Consider the following 21,566-nt stretch of genomic DNA (forward strand, 5'->3'; position numbering starts at 1 on the left):
TTTCATCTACTATCGTATGTAAAAATTTAAATCCTAATACAATTTAATTTGATATTGTAACTACAATAGCATCAATAATCGAATGCATGATAAATAATTTATTACATAGTACAGCAAGAGCAGAATAAATATATTAGGAAATATCTTCTGATAAATTTACAATGTGTTTGTGATTCTACAGGTGAGATTAAAAGAAACATACAAAATAAGAAGATTATTTTTGACTTTGTGTCTAAATTGTTAATGTTGAAAATATGCTAAAAAACCAAAAAACCATATTCTTCATTATCGTCTTATTTTAGCTTGTAGAATCACCAACTATAAAAAGATTACCATCTGTATAAAAACATTCTATAGAAAATCTCTTGCAACAACGCGTTTATCTATTTTTGGGACTGTACTTACATTTGGGAAATACAAAACCGTAGTGCTAACAATAAAGTAAAATAGAAAATATATATTTAAATATTAAGCACTTCTGTTTGAAAGATTGAATTACAGTCTATCCTTTTATGAGTAAAAAACAAAAATGTTCAGATACCTGAATATTTGAAATAGATTATTTAATTGTTACGTTTTTAAGACTGTCAGTTGTAAGTTTACCACCGCTTGCAGTGAATAAAAGATTTCCGCTCCAAGATGCCTCCCCATTACCATTTACTTCAAGATCAACCTGTACGAAAAATTACATTTCAATAGATTGTACGCGTGCAACTTTTGATTTCATAATATAAAAAGTAATAAAAGTACTTGTAATTTTTCCCACACTTTCTTCTTTGGATTAAGTACAGCGTCTGGTGATCCATCTTCATATCCTTCCACAATAATTTTTTCGCCCGGAGTACTATCTACCGGGGGTCTCAATGGTTCAACTTGTTTTGTAGGTGAATCTCTATAATTAAAGTGCGAAATTAAAGAAAATATATGATGCAATGAAAAAGAGCCATTAATCGAATTGCAAACATACACTGATGCACATAGAACCATTCCATGAGAATGTATGCCTCTGAGATTTGCTGGTTTCAAGTTTGCTAGAATAACTACCATTCTATCTTTCATTTCTTCCAATGGTACATAATTTACAAGACCACTGACTATTGTACGAGGCCCAGTAGATTCCCCTAAATCTATTTTTTCTACATAAAGTGAATCCGCATCAGGATGTTTTGATACTTCAACTATCTTTCCAACTCTAATGTCTAGCCGAGCTGGTGTTAATTCTTCTGCAGCTTCTAAAAAGTTCAACACAAATTTCATATTGTTGTTTAATCTAATAAGTCGTCATTCAATTGTCTTATTCTATATTTTAAATATTACTTTGCTTTTGTGGAGGAGAATATGCACGACTCGCCAATGTTTGTAACTTTGAATTTGCCTCAAATTCTTTTCTAATTGGACCCAAAAGTTTGTTAATGTAAACTTCAGCTGCATTTTTTAGATCCCCAGGATGAATTTCTTCTTTAGCAAATGCATTCTCCAAATCCTCATACTTGTCAAACGATATATCTCCACCTACACACGAATACTCATTGTTGATAAAACCTTATATTCCAATAAACTAGAGTAAATTTTGAAAGTTATACGCACCAAATTCAGAAGTTCTTGGTACATTAAAAGATTCTCCATCTTTTAACAAACAATATATAACATGCTTGATAAATGAAAGAATTCCATTGTTGGTAACATTGCCAGGTTCACAAAATGCTTTCTTTAACTTCTTCTTAACTGCTGCAGGATTGTCTAAAAGATCGATCTTGGAATCCTCCTCAGAGGAAGACATTTTTGTTCCCACCAATCCAGGAACTAAAATAAAACATGTTTTTTTATTATTCTAGCTTTAATAGATATATATTACTTTTAATATTTTGATATTATTATATATACTCATTGGATTCATTAAATGGATACGCTTCTCATATCCAAGCACTGGCAAATACTTTTCTGCGAAAGTAAAGATTTTTCTTTGGTCTACACCTCCAAATTGAGCATCGACCTTAAGGTACTCCTCATCCAAAGCTTGCAATCCTGGATATAATAATCCAGAGAGTAAAGGATTAGCAACTTGTTTAACTACTTCAGCACCAGCCTTTTTTGCATCATGTTCAGTTACAACAGAAGTTAAACGATAAACATCCAATGTATATTCCCTTGAGCAAGAGATTAAATTTCATTAATACATCTTTTAATTTATTTAATTTATTTGTAAATTATTTCTTACTTGGACAATTGATAATCAGTTCCTGTAATAAACTTTAGTTTGTCTAAAGGTACATCAATAGACTTGAGCATTGCTTTGATAATTGCTTTGTAATACTGAGTACGAACTTCAAGAAGTTCCCAAGGTGCCTTCATGTTATCTAAGTATGCATGAAGATCAGCAAATAATATAGTAACTTCTGCTCCGGCTCTTAAAAAGTCTGCTATTTTGGACATTGGTGTAAAGTAACCAATGTGAGGTTTTCCAGTAGTTGCAGTACCCCAGTAGATTTTTAAATCTCGCTCCTTTAAAATACTTTTAAGTTTTTCACCGCCAAGACACTCAGCCAAATTTCTAGTGATGAGTTCATGTTTCTCTTCCCACTTTAACTCTACCATTTTTGTCACTCTATTTAAACAATAGGAAATAAAAATTTATAAAATATTTAATAAGTAAACAAACTCAATTCTTTAATCAAATAACACGAGTATACCGACCACGTGTCTAATAAACTTGTCAAACGTATGGACATAACCACTTAATGCATAATTAGATTTATATTTTTATTTTTTCTTATTACAATATTTTAAAGGTGGATAAAATCAATCTAATACTATGATCTTACAACAACAGACACAATTTTATTGTTACAAAACGATTAAAACAAGTAAATGTAAAATGAATCTAGACGAACGAATGCTTTGGTAGCTGTTGTACGATTATAACAAATTATTACCGATAACCGTTTAAAGATAATATTAAATAATTTAATATTCCGATGAAACTAATTACACTGCGTAATTTCGATTCGAATTCCAAAATTTCGTGTAGCGTGAAATCACACTGATCCGACGAATCGCAGACATACGAATACTACGTGACTACAATCGACCACAATAATTCGTATAGTTCAGGGATGCCAGAAAGGCACCGAAGATGCACTCTCACACTATGTCAGCTCACGCGTACGTGAGTTCGTAGAGTTTCAGAAACCCGACAAAGGCAAAATAACGCATGCCCTCTTTCTCGATGCACCGAAGCTGCACAAAGTAAGTTCGGACCGTCTCGTGGGAGTCGAGGGAGAAAGGCTCACACTTCCCTTCTCGCTCTTGAACAACTAATATCTGACCTCCCGTTAACAGGTCTCCACTGGCCCCTGCTGACCGCTGCTGACCACTCCTGGAATTTCTGATAACGTATAACGATTACGACTGGCTACTGTTAGTTTCTCCCAGCCTCTGCTGACCACCGCTTATATTTCAGACAACGTACAACGATTACTATTGACGTCTGCCAGCCTCCGCTGGCCTCTGCTGACCGCTGCTGACCACTCCTGTTACTTCTGACAACGTATAACGATTACGACTGGCTACTGTTAGCCTCTCCCAGCCTCTGTTGGCCTCTGCTGACCATCGCTTATATTTCTGACAACGTATAACGATTACTACTGACTTCTGCCTGCCTCCGCTGGACTCTGCTGACCGCTGCTGACCACTCCTGTTACTTCTGACAACGTATAACGATTACGACTGGCTACAGCCACCCTCTACTGACCCCTGCCACCATTTCCCGACCTAAGCTGGCCTCTGCCAACATCTCCCAACGTCAGCTGACCATCGCTGACCACTGCTGACCGTTGCTGACAACTTGTCACATGATGTAATGTAATATAATATGTTTATATGTATTAAAGTTTTGTATAATGTAATTCTATGGCAATAAATGATATAATTTCAAAGTATTCTATGTGTTCTCATCATTTTTTACCGTCCTTTTCCTCTCCAAATCATTCTCTTACCTATAAGATGCGTACCACCTTCTTCGCAAGTTCACCAGCATTTTAGAAATGTTCCGGGAACTTTGGAAATCCGAATTTGACCTTGACCTTGACCCAATTTCGAAAGTGGGTCAAGGCCATTCGAATCTTAGAAAAATTCCGGCCGCTTTGGAAATCCGAATGGCCTTGACCCAATTTCGAAAGTGGGTCAAGGCCATTTGAAATTTTAGAAATCTTCGGGCCGCTTTGGAAATCCGAATGGCCTTGACCCAATTTCGAAAGTGGGTCAAGGCCATTTGAAATTTTAGAAATCTTCTGGCCGACTTGGAAATCCGGATGGCCTTGACCCAATTTCGAAAGTGGGTCAAGGCCATTTGAAATTTTAGAAATCTTCTGGCCGCTTTGGAAATCCGGATGGCCTTGACCCAATTTCGAAAGTGGGTCAAGGCCATTCGAAATTTTAGAAATCTTCCGGCCGCTTTGGAAATCCGAATGGCCTTGACCCAATTTCGAAAGTGGGTCAAGGCCATTCGAAATTTTAGAAATCTTCCGGCCGCTTTGGAAATCCGGATAGCCTTGACCCAGTTTCGAAAGTGGGTCAAGGTCACCGGCATTTCAGAAAACGCTCCGGGCACTTTGGAATTCCAGTTTTAAGTAGAGAAACGGTTTCTTATAACTAAGGGAATAATGGGGAGATGAAAAGAAAGGTAAAAGTGACGAGAACACATAGAATTCTTTGCAATTATATTATTTATTGCCATAGATTTACATTATACAAAGCTTTAATACATATACATCATGTCAGGAGTTGTTAACAAAGGTCAGCGTGGTCAGCAGGGGCCAGCAGAGATCAGCAGAGGGATGCAGAGGCATGCAGAGACCAGCAGGGGCAAGCAGTAGCAAGTTGTAATCGTTATACGTTGCCAGAAGCATCAGGGGTGGTCAGCAGAGGTCAGCAGAGGCCAGCTTAGGCCAGGGGACGCTGGCAGGAGTCGTAGTAATCGTTGTACGTTGCCAGAAATATAAGCGGTGGTCAGCAGAGGCAAGCAGAGATCACCAGGGGCGAATAGTAGCAAGTAGTAAGCGTTATATGTTGTCAGAAGCATTAGATGTGGTCAGCAGCGGTCAGCAGAGACGAGCAGAGGCATGCAGTGGCAAGCAGAGATCAGCAGGGGCAAACAGTAGCATATAGTAATTGTTATACGATGTGAGAAGCATCAGGGGTGGTCAGCAGTGTTGAGCAGAGGCCAGCAAAGGCATGCACAGGCAAGCAGAAACCTGGAAAGTCAATCAGAGACTTGTAGGGGCATGTAGTAATAAGTATTAATCGTTATAGATTATCAGAAATACCTGCAGTGGTCAGTAGCGTTCGGCAGAGGCCAGGAAAGTTCAGCAGAGACAAGCACACGCTGACAGAGATCAGCAAAGTCTGTAGTAATCGTTATAGGTTGTCGGAAATATAAGCGATGGTCAGCAGAGTCCAGCAGAGGCAAGCAGTAATCAGGAGCAGTCGGTAACAGTCGCTGTATGGTGTAAAAAGTTGTCGGGAGTTCTGTAGTTTTGTCAGCACTGGTCATCAGAAACCAGGAGTAATTTGCAGAGTTCAGTAATGAACTGTAGGAAAGGCAAGTAAAAATGCCTGGACAGTCGAGATTCCGAATCGTATGCCGTTGACGTGAGGTCGGATTTCAGTTGTTCAAGAGCGAGAAGGCAAATGTGAGCCTGCCTCTCTTAACTCCCATGAGATGTGTCCACGGTGCACTCGGCGCTTCGTCTGGCATCTCTGGTTTATACCAGAGATGACAGATTACGCGTATGTACAGTAGTCGCCTCACTTGAAGTCCCGTGGAAGGAATGCGGGAGAAGTAGAAGGGATACACATATTCCCACATATCCATTGATCTCTCGCTCGCTATTCGTCGCGGCAGTTACACGCACATGTGGATTGACTGAGAGCAAGGAAGCAAGAGAGATAAATGGGTGGTCCGACTTCCTTTGCCCCTGTGCCGTCCCGCGAGACTTCAAGTGAGGCGACTATCGTACGTAATCTTGTAGTGTTTCGGAAAGTCGATAAAGGTAAACTGACTGTTCTCCTTCAAGAGTCTACCATAGTTTGTCGTGGAATAGTTCGTTACCTACAACGCTAGATGGCGCTTATTTTCCGACCTCAATCCCCCTGGTGCTAAAACGCCCAAGTTTGTCGTGGAATAGTTCGTTACCTTCAACGCTAGATGGTGCTTATTTACCGACCTCAGGCCCTCTGGTGCTAAAATGCCCAAGTTTGTCGTGGAATAGTTTGTATCGTCCACGCTAGATGGATTTCTTGACAAACTTAGACGTTTTAGCACCAGAGGGCCTGAGGTCGGTAAATAAGCGCCATCTAGTGGTGAAGGTATCGAACTATTCCACGACAAACTTGGGCGTTTTGCCGTAGATGGCGTGCAAATCATGTACCACCGATGGGTCACACTTTTTTAACTTATGCACCGGGAGCATCTTCTGACAGGAATAGGACTGTTTCTAGACAAGTTTAGGCCTTTGTTTTCAACAGTTAAAACATGATCAGGGGGTCTTAAAACGTGTATTCACGTATAAAATTTTCATTCATTATGGACTTTGCTTATATGTATGTGCCTATGTAGCTCGCAACGTAAAAGTGCTTGGGCAGTCGAGATTCGAAATTGTATGCCATTGACACGAGGACGGACTTCAGCTGTTCAAGAGCAAGAAGGAAAGACTCTCGTTCGCGTTCTTTATCGATTTTCCGAAGTTGCATGAAATGCTGACCAGGCGTAACATGTGGCTCGTGCGGTTGGATATGTCTGTCGGCTTTCCCCATCACTTCGTTAAACGCTAAGGAAATTCGTCGTTACTAATGTAGACATCGATACATTCAATTATGCCAGATCTGGCCACGCTGTATCCAATCTACCGCACACACGATTCGTGCAGCACGAGTCATGTTACGGTAACATTGTAACCGCCACACTGTACAGTGTCCATGGTAGACCACGAGTCTTGACGAAGCCGGTTGTTCCGCTTTATTTTATTTCAATAGCAATACATTTGAACAAAACTAAGTATAAAATGGTTGAGGAACAAAGAAGACGGGTTGAAGATCGTATGAATGAAATAATGGAGGAGATTGATAAATCGTATCTAAGAAAAATGCAGGTACGTTTAATTCTCTGTTAAGTATTTTTAGGTTATGTCATAGAACATGCTTTATGTACATCTAATATTCTAATATTATAAAATTATTTAAAATTTATAAACAATTATGAAATTATTAAGATATACCAGCGAGTGTTTAATTTCAGAGTGACATGCATAGATGTGCTGCAACTTGTTGTGATAACGAAACTTATAGTATAGAGAAAGTACATAATTGTGTAAAAAACTGCAGTAGTTCTTTGAATAAAGCTCAAGAGTACATTCAAGGAGAATTTGTAAGAACTCAGGTATATATATTTTATTTTTAAAAATAGAACGTATTAACTGTAAGTCAATATATTAAACATAAAATATTATTTTTTTTAGAATCGGTTAGAAAGATGTGTTATGGATTGCAATGATAAAATAAAAGACAAAATGGGTCCAAACCCAAAGCAAAGTGAAATGGATAAGTATAATGATGATTTTCAAAAATGTGCCACAATCTGTGTAGACAATTATTGTAATACATTACCTTCTTTAGTACAAACAATGAAGTATGTTTTATCAAATAAAAATTATGAATAGTAATGAAAATAAAATTTATAATTCATAATCTAGAAATTACAAAGTTGTCTCATATTAAATTGTCAAAAAATGTATCTTGAGTTCATTATCATACTTAAAAAAAAAAAAATTTTATATACTGGTTATAAACAAATTTAATTAGTTATATTAAAGCAGTGATTGTATAAAATTTTATACCTATTTTAGTTGTATTAAGTAGAATTGTTATTATTGTTGTTATAACATATTTGCTTTAAAAATATTTAATGAAGTTGTTTGTCAGCAATCCTTCCTACCCATTAAAGTGTATGTCGCAATTGTCGGAAAAATATGTGTATATGGAGAAGGCAAGATATAACAAATTCCATGATCATAGTATTTATTAACTAGTACACTTGATGATTGCAGTGGTACATTTTTGTTTCTCTTTATTTTTCTCTCTCTCGTTCAACGTAATAACAAATTCACCGTTGCAATTAATATCATTTCTTTATTGTTACAATAGACATTACGCTTATTGCACACTTTTTTCATGATATAAAACCTTCCCACCACTCTCGCTCGATACAAAATAATCGGTCAAAATATGTCGCGTAAATTCTGATCTAAACTGTAGAAATCTGCAAATAAATCGTTTAAATAATAATAATTTAAATATAAATATCAACACAATATAGTTCACTTGTTTCTTCGTGTGTACGAGTTTCTATGAAAGTTGACATTGGGCTTTTATATCTTTCTTATTTGTTCTTGAAGATTAATGTACAGTGTTCGTCTTCAATCCCTTTTCAATTCTTGTCGTAGCTGCAAAGATTAAGGTGGCTCGGTGCATTTATTGCGCAATATAAAGGTAAGCGAAGTAGCTAGCAGTAGAGGCAGCCCTTCGCCGATATGCAAATTCGCAAACATTCGACGAGTTGTTTACATTTCGAACAACGACACTACTTTGTTTTTCTTCGCCATGCGCTTGTTCAAAAACTCCTAAATATGACTCGTACATGTGTCGATTGTGGCTCAATGTCGTTAAGTGGAATGGCATGAGTTTTGGGAAATGTCAATTTTCTCAGATGTCTCGAGGTATAAGTGAATGCTGCGGTATATTTCGCACCTGGCGTCGCACGGATTGAGAAAAAAAAGGTCTATGTAACATTTTGTATCCCAATCAGTCAGACTCTTCGGACTAGATTTTTTTTTTTTTTTTTTTTTAATAAGATTGAGATTATGCGCTTCTTTATCAAACGCTGGTCATATGTGAGTAGCTGTAGATACGCCTGGTAGAAAAAGAATTGAAGGTACAAGGTGAACGTAGGTTACGGCGCTGTGGCAACAAATTTGGCCAGTCGTGCGTTTCGCCTTATACAAATTTCAGTTCCAATTATTGCTCACACGTTTTCTTTCTCATAGAAATTGAACTAGATTCGACGATGATACAAAACAAGACAAGTATAGACCTACGAATTCTGTTTCGGATTTTGAGGTAATCTGATATCACAAAAATACGAAGAACAGTATATCAAATTTTTCAAGTTTTTGCTTAAGCGCAAAATTTAAATGCGGACAATGCTCTAAAAATGGATGTAAAATTTACAATTTTCAACCAATAAATATTTTATAGAAATTCAACTAATAAGTTTTAAACTAAAATAGAAAAATCAGTTTGATCTGTATTCAATTAAATTTTAATTTGCTCTAATTTCCAGTTGCGGAGCAGAATGACTTTGAATACCACGGACAAGACTAATTAAATGTCCATCCTTGTAAAGTCCAATGCGAAACATATAAGAGTACTGGTCAAGTTTGCCGGAACACCCATTCGAAAAATTTCTAAATAGAACTGCGTTTCTTGGTCCTATCCTAAGCTATCACCGATTGTAAATTAGTTTCTCCGATCTTCATTGCTTAATTAATATCGTATTTAATTGTGCACCTGCAGAATGGAACATTCAAAGTGTCCTATCAGCAGGCTCACACCGCACTATATGCTGTGATCATCGCGGAGCAAAACACTTGTTTCGTAGCTGTGCAACTAGTTCATGATCGCCGTAATTTGTGTGTCTTTTTAATTTTACAATAGGTCTCAAGTTCTCAGAAAATATTACATTGTCGTTATCAACAATTCTGCATTGTATTTAATCGTAGGCGTTACGAACTCGCTGCATTGCTTACCGTATCATCATTGCAACTCGCCTAATATGGCTGGCATAAGGCTTAACCACGTCGTCACGAATTTTCCCTTTACTTACATGGATATTCAATTTGTACTTTGAAATTGAGTCAACTATTTGTTTCCTTCGCGAGCTTCGGTCGAAACCAGTTCCCATACAGTTATTAGACACCTTTAAAGAAAAACTTTGTAAAATTTTTACACGTTTCTAGATGGATGTCTCTTATACTGCTTTGGATGTCACTCAGACCAGTGTATAATTCGAATGTTTGGATACCTATCTAGAAACGAGAAAACGCCTGGTTATGTATCTTGAACATTACTACATGGTAACTGTTTCAATCAAAGCACAATTTAACCTGCTTGAAGAAATTCGTGCGCCGCGGACAAGCCTTTCATTTCAATTAAATAATAACTTTGTTAGCCGACCTAGCTAATCTGCGTTTTAAAAAAGAAACATCAAACAACTAGAAGGAAAGACTACTGATTTTAAAGAAGAGAGTGCGTACTTTTAGGTAGAGTAGTAAGTATCTTCGAAGTCGTCGAATACGTGAGAATCTTCGGTATTTATAATTTTAATTTCTGCTGTTTGGCACTCGAGAGCCTTGAGCATGATCGTCACCCTTTATAAGTTATAAACAGTGTTGCTGTTGCATGATCTAATGATGTTGGAAATAAACCCTTTCAAAGTGTTCGAACTTTATTAAAATTCTTATTAAAATAAAAAAGGATGATAACAGATATTCGTCAAATGTAAAATACAAAGCGTGTTAGCTTCACAACCACGAATGACTCTCACGCATTCCTCAGGCTCCTATCACGTACATATTCTTTTTTTCTCTAAACGTTAGGGCTACCCATAATGATCTTTTTTTCACAAAGTAAAGAATTTACTTTGGAAAAGAAACCTCACTGGAGAACACCAGGAGTGAAACAAAATCTCGAAAAAATGTAGTCGTGTAAAAAGTAACAGAATTAACGTGAGCAGCCCCTTTGCTCTTCGGCTTGCCTTGCAGAAAACCAAGTCGCACTTAAAAAAGGCTTAGAACACACTTTGAATATCGATCCCTGTAGGCGAATGAGACAACTCGCATCCAGTGGTGCACGTATTCACCCGCTAACTCTAAAAAGAAGAACAACACCGTGTTCCCTACTCTCGCTCGCGCTCAATGACCCTTTTATTAAATTAAAAAATGGAACATCTCGTGCGTTTCGGAATATAGCAGCCGTTAACTATAGAAAGATCGAGCAAAACATACTTGGGAATGTTTTAAATTTCACAATGTTGGAATATTAAATGTATTTCGTAGTACTACGTTCTGAAATTACTTGATCCTAAGATTCTTGTGGCAGTCGTACAATTTAAATTGATATTCGTCGTTTTTTTTCTTTCTTTTTTTCTTTTTTTCTTTTTTTCTTTTATTTGTGAAATAATTACCATCTTTTTAAATACGTCAACAAATTCATGTGTCGCTCGATCGTTCTCGTGAAGTCACCATCAAGACCGTGACGTATTTTTAATTAAACACGCTGGTTTATGAAATTGCCACGTATCGTTACTTTACAAAATATACTTCTGGTCTTTTTCGAGTCAATTCAAGTAATAGTTTTTGATGAAATCGTATGACGAGCGTCGCACGAGTATTCCCTATTAAATTTCGTAGTACGTTCGATGCACAGACCGATCGCCACGATCTTAAAACCACACGTATGTACCGATCACATTTGTCCATTCTACATAGTTAAGTGTTTCCGATTGGAGAAACGAATTTTTTTTACTAGACTCTAGAAAAACATTGCGAATTCCGTTTAAAAAAGTACTGATTTACGATCGGTCCGCGCTCAAGGTATACTAATTAATAGCTGCTCCCAATGTGAAAATAGTAGAACTCTAACACAAAAATCAGATTTGCCTACATGGATCATCTCGACAACAATGCCTTTGTTAGACTTAGTGTTTCACAAAAGGTATAATGGTTTACCAAAAGGTGTAACCGCCCTCTGTTCCTCCTCCTAGGAAGTTTTTCTTTTGCGATATAGCCACACTGTGACTAGCCATTGCAGCTAGTTGGGCGGCGTTTGGAACTGTTGGAGGCGGTGGCAAGACGGGTTGTGAGATACTATCGAATCGATTAGTTGCATCGAAACCATTCTTTAAAAAAAAAAAAAAAAGAACCAACAATACATTAATAATATCCTCTTACAATATTGGACTACGAGACACGTAATAAATCTCAATAACTTACAGGCATCACAAGTGTGGGGGGCCTAACCGGAGGCTGCATCGTTGCTGCAGGATAATACGCTGCAGCTGCAGCTAACGGCGGATAATATTGCAATGGCCCATACGTAGGATAACATGCATTTGCTAAGTATCCTGGGTATCCTTGACCATACATTGGTTGATACATCTGCGCAAAATAATCAAAAATTCGACCATTATGTCTACTGCCTTTTTCAGTTAAACGGAAGCAACGTTTAATAAGCAGATTGTAGGAGTGAAACTTGCAAGTTATAACCACCTCTACTGATAGTTGATAGTTGAGCAAAAAATGTCAAAACTTTTTAACAGGCCTAATAACCGTTCTGGTTTAATTTCCTACTATAGTTAGATTCCTAGAATGTGTAAAAAGAAATTCTTACCATAGGATGCGTAAGAGTTTGATCATATGTCGGCGGCGGTGGGCCCTGCGCTGCATACAGTTGTGGCTGATTAGGAAACACTCCATACGGTGCGGCACCTGCAACTATTGTAAAGTTCGCATGCAATCGGATCATTAAAACCTCATCGAATCAACGCATCGAAACACAGAGATGATTCTCTTACGTGCACCACCGTAGGTAGCAGGCTGTGTCGGCGCAGGGACAAAACCTGTTGGTGGATGAGGTGTCACCGGGTATGCTGTAACACATGCAATGGAAAATGCAGGTCCGTTCATTTTGTTGGCCGTAGGTTCGATCTAAGCCAACGGTACGTGGTACCACTGCCAAAAAGGACAAGGGACGACACGTTTCGGAGATCAACAGAGAACGCTGAATCTGTTCATCGTTTAATCAATCTTCCATATTAGATCCTATCAGTTTCTTCTTCGTTCTCTGCGGACCATCTGACTCGTGACATCGGCATCGAGAGGTTTTCGACGCCTTGTATAACGAATATTATTTTTATTTTATTACATTCTATCGTTCGAGGCTTAATTTCAGTTTATTTCGACATACACGAGTAAATGTAACGCAACAGTCTTTACCGAGCGTCGAAAACTTGTCGATTTCAAAAGTGGTACTCCCACACCCAAGTATATCTTACACATGACATACACCGTTTTTATCAAGGTACTATTCAAAGCTCAAACAATGTTAGTCACTAAATAATGGTGAAAAGAAATAACCGAAAAACTGTATTTTTGCCTTCTTGTTACCTTTCGAGTTTACCGCAGTTTTCCAAGTCGGTTTTCATTCACGATAGTTTAAAGCAATATCGCAACTGCGAATAACGTATCGGAAAATTTATAATGCATCCGTGTAAACTGCACCGGTACAAGACAGGCTTTTGATAGTAAAAAAACATTTACGACTCTTTCGAAAATCCATGTTCACGGAAATTTCTTTCTTGTTCTTATAGAATCATTACGCAATAATTAACATGTATATCAAAGATTTTAATCTCGAGGATTCTCGATAGAAACGTAGTTGAAAGCGAGACACTTGAGAATAGCTTAGCGAACTATTAATTTCGGTATCTTAACCGTGAACAAATAAACAACAGCACATGTGTGTATATATGTATATATACATATATAAAGATATATATATATATACACATATATATATATATTTAAAATTTGACATGGAGCAATCTGTGGTACATCTTGTCACTAGTTTTAAGTGAAATCAACGTCTTTGGCAACGTGTCAAGAGAAAAAAGAACAAAGAGAAAAATCCGCGCGTCGAGAAAAACATAGAAGCCCGCGTCGAATTCTTTTCACCTTCTTAGAACGTAAATACACATAAAAGTTTTACAAACAAGTCTAACAATACAGCCACTACGAGTAATATTATATGTAAATGTTTTGATAGTCAAAGGAATTGTCAGAAGTCGGCCGAGAATAAGAACAAAAGAAAGAGAAATATATATATATATATATATATGTATAAAAGAAAAAAAAAAAATCAATAGAAACAAGAAAATGAGAAACTATTCTCAAATGAAAACTCGCGTTAAATCGACCTACCTTTACTTCTAAAACTAAGATATAATACGAAACCGATCTCAAAGCAAATAGCGTTACGCAATCAAGGTAAAAGCCAAATACATTCGTCTAAATAGTCGAACCTTGGAAGACTTATCAACTGCTATCGTAAATCGCGAATAGGAATAATCGAGATCAATCGTAGCTAATAACTTTGCACGATCTTGCATTCGCAAGTAAACGAAGCCGGATGATTTGATCCTGTTTTATTCTAAATTATTTGTACGTGATATATAGGGTTGACAATGAAAACCGAAGCACACTTTGCACGGACGTTGAAACACTTCCGTCGCAGTTGAGTGAATCGTTCAAGTTCGACCATATCGAAAAAAAAAGAAATGACAAAAAACAGAGCTAAAATAAAGCCAGGGATAAGAAGGGGTAAATGGGTTGTTCCAAAAAGTGATGTTAAAAACAAGCCCAATAATCAAGATTCGAACAAGTGAAACACTTTTGATAACCGTACAAATATAATCCAATTAAACTCGATTCTCGCTCGGTTGACCGAAAATACTATCGTTCGTTTCGGGCGGTGAATGTGTAATTTATACAATGAGTACAGTGGTACGATAAGAAAAATAAAATATATATATACACATATATATATATATTATGTATATATGTATGTAATATTAAACATACATACATATATATATATGCACATATACACATATACATATATACATACATATATATATACACATATGTTTATGTATATCAAGTTCCACACATTCAAAAAATTGTGACAAGATTCAGCAAACCACAAATTTCTGCAAATATCCATAAATAAAAGTCAAACATGATTAAAAGTTCTTCGTAATTGCGTAATATATATTATTAATTGGGCGCTACTCGCACGAATTTTGCCACGAGCTTTCTTCTGTCGTTAGCCTCATTCGACCTACTCGTTCTCGCTGGCAATCGCGAGAACGCCCAATTTCTTTTTTAGTAGACTAAATTACGCTCTGCACCGTCGCCATTTAGCGTACGCAAAAGTGAATGAACCAGACATGCTCGATTTCTGATACAGCGATCTTTCAATGGAAGCGAATTCGTCCCAACGGTTACGCAACAGGGTTGATCATTTTTTCGAAATTTCTATCACGTATTTATCACCTTGCGTACAATAAAGAGCTCGAGCCCAGCAGCAGTGGATGGACATGTTGTACTCTAACATAGACGTCAGCCCACACCAAATTGTCCATGATAATTGAATACTGGTCCAACGCGTGGAAACGAGCTCCTCTCGAATTACGTTATTATTGCTCTTGATCATCGCGCGTGTAGGTCGGCACGGTTTCCTTCGTCCTCTGCCTCGTTGGCGACAATTCAACGCTAACGCAAAATTCATCGAATCGCGAAAGAGAGAAGGCTCGCTGGATACCACCGGTCGGTTCAGTTTTCAATCGAATAATAAATTTATGTGTCAGTGCCACGGTGCAAACAATCATCGAATCCAATAACAATTGATCATAATATTAATATGCTAGTACGAGTTTACTGGGTAACTTTAAAAAGTGTCTTATTTTTTTTTTTTCTCCGTGTTCTCCTAATTTCCCTTTTTCAGTCTCTCCCTCTCCGCCTCCCCCTTTCTTGCTGCTCTTTGCCTCGACCCGTCTTTCTCTCGTACATGCACGCATTTCCTCTCGATCTTTCTCCTCGTCCCGTTCTTAAAGCCTGATTCGTCCCAACGAGCATGTTCGACCCAGTTTTTGCGTCAGAGTCGTATTGTCTTTCGAAGTTTCGCCCGTATTCGCGAGAGAAACCGGGCGAATCCTGCCCCGTTTCTTCATCGGTTCCGCGGCCCATCTATTTCTGCTAGACGATTTTTATTCATCGAAATGCTTCGGTGAAACGGTCCTCGTATCTCGACGATCCCAGCGACCAAACCGACGATCGACGATCTCGTTTTACGTGCACGAGAGAGAAGTCGTGCAATTTTATCCGTGTTCGTCGATAGAAAAAAGGGGGATACACCGTACAGGATATTAATAAAACGTATCCCTGAAGAAATTACAGATACATACAGGGCGTTCGGTCATCCCTCGGAAAAATTTTAATGGGAGATTCCGGAGGCCAAAATAAGACGGAAATCAAGAATATCAATTTCTTCACTGAGGCTTCATTAAAAAGTTATTCAAAAATTAAATTAAAAAGTTTCAAATCATTCTGGAAAAAATATTTTTAGTTGCGGGGGTCAAATACAATCATTTTTGGTGAATAGACATACCCTCGAAATCCTACCCACTTTCTAGAAAAAAATTCGGTACAGTCGGAACTTTAAACGTTAATAACATTTTAACGAAGCCTCCATCAACAAATTGGTATTCTTGATTTTCGTCTTATTTTCGCCTCTAGAATCTCTCATTAAAATTTTTCCCAGGGTGGCCAAACACCCTGTATATCTACATTTGCGACTTTGACTCAAGTATCATGAAACGATCCTTTCAAAAATCATAATTTTTTTACACGAACCTAATTCAATAATCAACAGATCGATACATGAAGTCCGCTATTTTTTATCTGTTAGCTAAAATATTAGGACAGCATTGAAAATTTAATTATAATGGTATTTGTTTAAAAAATTCCATAACAGAATGTAGGCGAAAGAAAAAGTGCAACATCTCGAAACGTGTTTCCAAATCCTGCCAGTATAAATTTTCCTTTGTATTTTTTGTAACGATCAAAAAATGCTGTTCAAAGCTATAATTTAAAAATGTTATTTTCCTACATATTTATAGAACAATTATTACCGTGATTCTGTATCATCGGCAAATTGTTATTTCAAGTTTTATCGTATGCTCGGATACTTTTGATCGATTCGCTTCGTCGAATATCGGTCCAGGTCGTTGGGGGTCTGGAGAAATTAGAGGCACTCTTGACATTTTCGACGACACTCGACTACACAGTATCGTCGAATCGCTATCTCATACTTAAGCTCACTATTAACAGTATACATGATAGATTCTGCCAAACATGCACATGCAAATCAAAAATGCTCGAGAGATTCCTATGATCTTGCGGCGACAAGCGAACACGTATGGAATTCGAACCGTGTATGTCTATCGAGGATTGCTCGAGAACTTTTCAAAGAACCGAAGATAAAAACTTGCGTAATGTTAATGAATTCGATGTCTCGTTCACAACAGGAATAGGAACATCTCTGTATCGACTCCAAAGACACTACGAAACTGTTTTACTACACGATTAAAAAACGACGAAATCAATTCGTTCGATATCTTCTTAACGCTCGTTTCTCTCGCGACATTATCATTTATCGAATGTGACTGTTTAACGTTCACAAATGAAAGAGAAAACACCGACGGTTTAACAGTTAAGAAGACAACGAGCGAGCCAACGTAAAGATAGAATCATGGAAAAATCTATCACAACATATTATGAACATGCTTTGTAATACGACGTGCGAGCGACTTTCAAAACCAAATCCGTAGCCACGAAATTTATATTTTTCTTTCTCACTTTCGTCGCGTGATCGGTTGGAAAAACAACCGAAGAATAAATTTCAACAATGGAAAGGTACTCGCGCGTCGCGCGTGCCACTACCGATGCATTCCAACATGCAAACTAAAATACAAATACGTGAAAAATCATTATAGCTATGTATATATGTATATACTTGCACATAAAACCGATCAGGATGCAGGCAAACACAATTTTTGCTCGACAATTTCTCTCCGTATTTGTTGAACACACCCGACGAACACTTATCAAACATGTGTCGTCGTTTTAAATTTCTATCGTTACCGACGAAGCATGTTTTTTTGGTGTCGATTTTTCATAGTTTTCTTCTTTTGCTGTTCGACAGCACGACCGTGATTATCGTATTTTCTTTGTTTCTCTGTAGAGCGAATAGAAACTGCTAACATTACTACCGAGAAACACTGGGTACTGATATATGCATGTGTGTACGTATATATTACGTATATACGCTATTCTTTTTTTTTTTTTTTTTTCCCCCCTTACTCTGTTTGTGTCCAATTAAATAGGAATAAGCTAATACACTACTATTATCAAAAGAAGAAGTATATTTTTCTCAATATATCGACTAAAAACACGTGCAGAACCGACCACAAGTTTCGTCTCTATCATCGTTAGTCTTCTTCCGATTTGGTTCGTAGCGTTGGTTAAGCAAGAAAAAAATGGCGGTCAACTAACCGCTTGATCGCGAACCGATCGAGTCGTATATGCTTGATTCTTTTCTTTTTTAAAATCTGAGAAACTTGTAGCCCGAGCCGAAGCGACATGCACTATTGTTAAAAGTGAGCTACCAAGTTTCTATCGAGTAGAAGTATCATATAAATACGCTGAGCTTAGATACAGCATTCGTGTCCACCCCGCTAGCCCACCGTGTCGTCGCGTGGCGAGTTGTTTTTAAGCAAAATTTAATTCAATTTGTTCGGAACAACGAACAGAGGAATCGGCTGTACCTTTCGACCGAAATTATCCCTTAAAAACTGAACCACGAGAGGCACGATGGGCGTTGAAAAAAAAAAAATGAAAAAAATGGGGGAAAAAAGAGAATAAATTAAGCAATCAGCCAATACCACGGTCTCAGTACGAAATATTTGTACACCCATATCAATATCTTACGTTCATATTGATTTGGATATATAGCAGCCGACGTCTCCAATTCAAAAAGTATAAGTCTCGATCGTATTTAAACGCATTCATCTCAAAGGACTTACAAACATATCGATCCCCGTCGATGTTCCTAAACGATCTCTGTTCACGAGTTTTCTGTAATGTATCGCGAGGTGGCGGTTTCACTTATGAATACCGCGATTAAATCTTACGCGGCCAGAAGTGTAAATCGTTCTTCAATCGTATTCGAGTATACTCGTGCGTTATACTTCGTTTTCGTTAGACCGGCAGATTTTCAACGAGCGATCTTATGTAACACATGAAGCGGATTCTCTCGATCCTGTAATATGTGCCGATCGTGGCATTAACATGATCAACGTAGTCCTGGAAAAACTAGGAAATTGGTATTAGTCTGTTAGATTTATTCTATTAACGTAACGTATTTTTAAAGATTCCTTTGTGGTATTCGTATCTCACTGTTTTCTTTCTACGAATCAGGCAGGTCCACGATATCTGTTGGTACTACGATCTGCCAACAAAATTAACGACACGAGGAACCGGAAGAGACTGGACAAAATTCGATCGCCTGAATGGCCAAAGGCGGGAAATAAAGGCTGCCTGAAGTTCAATATTTTCACTCTTTTCACTTTTTGAATCGGGAGGCGCGCGGTGCGTTTATATCTTCATATATATATTTGGTGGAATATAAATATATATATATATTTATATATATTTATTTGTGTGTATACGTAATATATGTTGGTATATAAACACGTAGTGAGTTAAGGTAATATATAGAGTAAGGTGAGGTTAGATACGTGGCTTAGGCTGCGCGAACGCCGGTCTCCGAAGCTCCACCTACTGACTGGGATCAAATCGTCTTTGTAATGGTCCGCTGCAAACATATTGACAGCCACAACTGTAGGCGCGATCCTTCGGTTTTTTAGCGGCTATACCGTCACGGTAATACGCTCGCAGATTTGCACCAGTATAATCCTCGATTCTCGTATTATTTCTGGTTGTATGGTTAACACAGTATATACTGATCTACTTACAGACTAAACTTTTACACATCCCTTAAATGTTATGCTCTGTAATTATGCGTCTGCCTTAGGAACAGAGCGGACTGAATTAGGAATAATCGCATAAGTGTCCGAGCTGTTAATCAAATACGACAGTGGATTACTGTAAAATGGTGTAGTGGTTTGAGCTGTACGTCAATTGAATATTTTCATATGCACGTACAAAACTCGAAAAAGTCTGCAGTGACGTTAAATTATGTATCTCGCTCGTACGAGTTATAGAATAACTTCTCTGCAGGAGCATAGATCGAATATTGCCACATGTATACCAATCATTGACAATACCCATAACAATGTTGCACCATCCAATTTTGATACAGACAGATTCTTTTAGAATGATAATGCAAACAATGCAGAACACTTTCCTATTGGATCAACTTTGCATTATGTTAATTCATGGACATTTCAAACATAAAGAAATTACAGCGTAAAATTTAAATTCAATAGCATTTCAAATTAATTTTGTCTTGATATTTATCAAAAATATGCTGTTCATGAATTGGAACAATAAATTACTGAAATAACATAATTATGACAATCAAGTTTTTAAACATATATTTTAAATCTTGCATGGATGGATAAGAATTATTCATTACATTAATCTTTGCATCTATGTAAATGACTTCCAGAGATCTATTTTAAAATATAAACACAAAAACCTAAGTCACCTTATTTGATTCATTAAACAAAGTAATATCACAAAATATTTTTACTAATTTGATCACAGAACATTTTAGTGTTTCTAAATTCATTAACGTATGAGTAATATGTATAAGAAACAGTACTTTAATCTTATTCACAAATTACTATATTAACTATAGTGTGTATTGTAAAAAAACTCATATTTTCTTTGTGTTTAAAAAAGTGTTCCACATAAAAAATTTAATATCATTTTCAGTATCAAAAGCATAACTATCAATATTTTATTCGTTAAATTGCAACAGAGTTTTTAATCATCACTCTCAAAAAAAAAAACTACTATCATACAGTAAACTCCAATAGCGTTCAACTGTTCGTCGCTCAATACATTTTTTCCAAACGTACAATTTGTGAATATATGCATAATGCGTTCTTGAGTATTCATATTAGTTGGACCAATGAAAAGTGCATTATAAAGTAAAATCTGAGATAAAATGAATAAAATCGATAATGTAGCGATAAAGACTACTGCGTTCAAGGTGGTATTCGACTTTTAATAAGGAGTCATCGCGAAAATTATCCAGGACGAACTCTGGTAGCCATTTTGTATTTCCCACATAGAATGCGGTATTGATTTATCTGTCACTGAGCAGAAATATTCAAGTTTTTCTCATCGCAATAAGACGAGAGTAAGTTCATGTAACAAAAATACGAGTTTCGATCGAATTTGGACGTGCACCATTTTTCACAGGCGTCGAATAGTATTACTAACATAAAAAAACTCTCCGCCGTACGAGTGACAAGTGGTATATTCTCGACTCGAAAACACGAGATACTCTTAACGGGTGTAACACATATTACTAGTCGTATTGCGCGATTACGATGTATAGTTACCTTTCTTGTCGGTCATTATTGCTTAAAGTTTCACAAATTCTAGAAAAAAATACGTTATTCCTAATTAAATCACCGATTTAAGTTACAATACTGAGGAGACGAGCAACGGCTGTGACACTTGACGGACACTAGCGCCCTTTATTGAGCCTGCCCGTAGCTCCCTTGATGCTTCGATCTCATTGGTTCAAAATTTTACGCGCGACTACCCAATGAATGCAAAGCACTGGCTTATGATTGACCG

General features: G+C 37.2%; 3 protein-coding genes across 8 annotated transcripts; 1 reads left to right on the top strand and 2 right to left on the bottom strand.

Moving 5' to 3' along the window:
- Window positions 1-25: 25 nt before the first annotated feature.
- On the bottom strand, window positions 26-3,268 carry LOC143344434 (tyrosine--tRNA ligase, cytoplasmic-like). 3 transcript variants are annotated; one of them, XM_076770486.1, is made up of 8 exons: window positions 2,990-3,268; window positions 2,219-2,605; window positions 1,885-2,147; window positions 1,588-1,803; window positions 1,318-1,512; window positions 968-1,232; window positions 751-892; window positions 26-673 (listed from the first exon to the last, which is right to left on the bottom strand). In XM_076770486.1, the coding sequence occupies exons 1-8, from the start codon at window positions 3,061-3,063 to the stop codon at window positions 560-562; spliced, it is 1,656 nt and encodes a 551-aa protein (XP_076626601.1). In that variant the 5' UTR covers window positions 3,064-3,268; the 3' UTR covers window positions 26-559. The 3 variants fall into 3 exon arrangements, with proteins under 3 accessions (XP_076626601.1, XP_076626602.1, XP_076626603.1); XM_076770487.1 differs by having other exon boundaries at window positions 2,934-3,268; XM_076770488.1 differs by lacking the exon at window positions 2,990-3,268 and adding an exon at window positions 2,695-2,913.
- A 2,111-nt stretch (window positions 3,269-5,379) lies between these two features.
- Window positions 5,380-7,983, top strand: LOC143345123 (protein FAM136A). Of its 2 annotated transcripts, XM_076771949.1 has the most exons (4): window positions 5,380-6,013; window positions 6,617-7,148; window positions 7,295-7,435; window positions 7,515-7,983. In XM_076771949.1, the coding sequence occupies exons 2-4, from the start codon at window positions 7,062-7,064 to the stop codon at window positions 7,713-7,715; spliced, it is 429 nt and encodes a 142-aa protein (XP_076628064.1). In that variant the 5' UTR covers window positions 5,380-6,013; window positions 6,617-7,061; the 3' UTR covers window positions 7,716-7,983. The 2 variants fall into 2 exon arrangements, with proteins under 2 accessions (XP_076628064.1, XP_076628065.1); XM_076771950.1 differs by lacking the exon at window positions 5,380-6,013 and having other exon boundaries at window positions 6,523-7,148; window positions 7,295-7,423.
- Window positions 7,984-8,096: 113 nt separating this feature from the next.
- LOC143345122 (DAZ-associated protein 2) lies at window positions 8,097-21,466 on the bottom strand. 3 transcript variants are annotated; one of them, XM_076771947.1, is made up of 6 exons: window positions 21,326-21,466; window positions 12,686-12,760; window positions 12,502-12,605; window positions 12,105-12,269; window positions 11,841-12,010; window positions 8,097-10,981 (listed from the first exon to the last, which is right to left on the bottom strand). In XM_076771947.1, coding segments are annotated over exons 1-6 (531 nt in total). In that variant the 5' UTR covers window positions 21,342-21,466; the 3' UTR covers window positions 8,097-10,980. The 3 variants fall into 3 exon arrangements, with proteins under 3 accessions (XP_076628062.1, XP_076628061.1, XP_076628063.1); XM_076771946.1 differs by having other exon boundaries at window positions 8,097-12,010; XM_076771948.1 differs by lacking the exon at window positions 12,686-12,760 and having other exon boundaries at window positions 8,097-12,010; window positions 21,326-21,463.
- Between the last annotated feature and the right edge of the window lie 100 nt (window positions 21,467-21,566).

This window comes from Colletes latitarsis, chromosome 8, assembly GCF_051014445.1.
Source record: "Colletes latitarsis isolate SP2378_abdomen chromosome 8, iyColLati1, whole genome shotgun sequence".
NCBI classification, from domain to species: domain Eukaryota; kingdom Metazoa; phylum Arthropoda; class Insecta; order Hymenoptera; family Colletidae; genus Colletes; species Colletes latitarsis.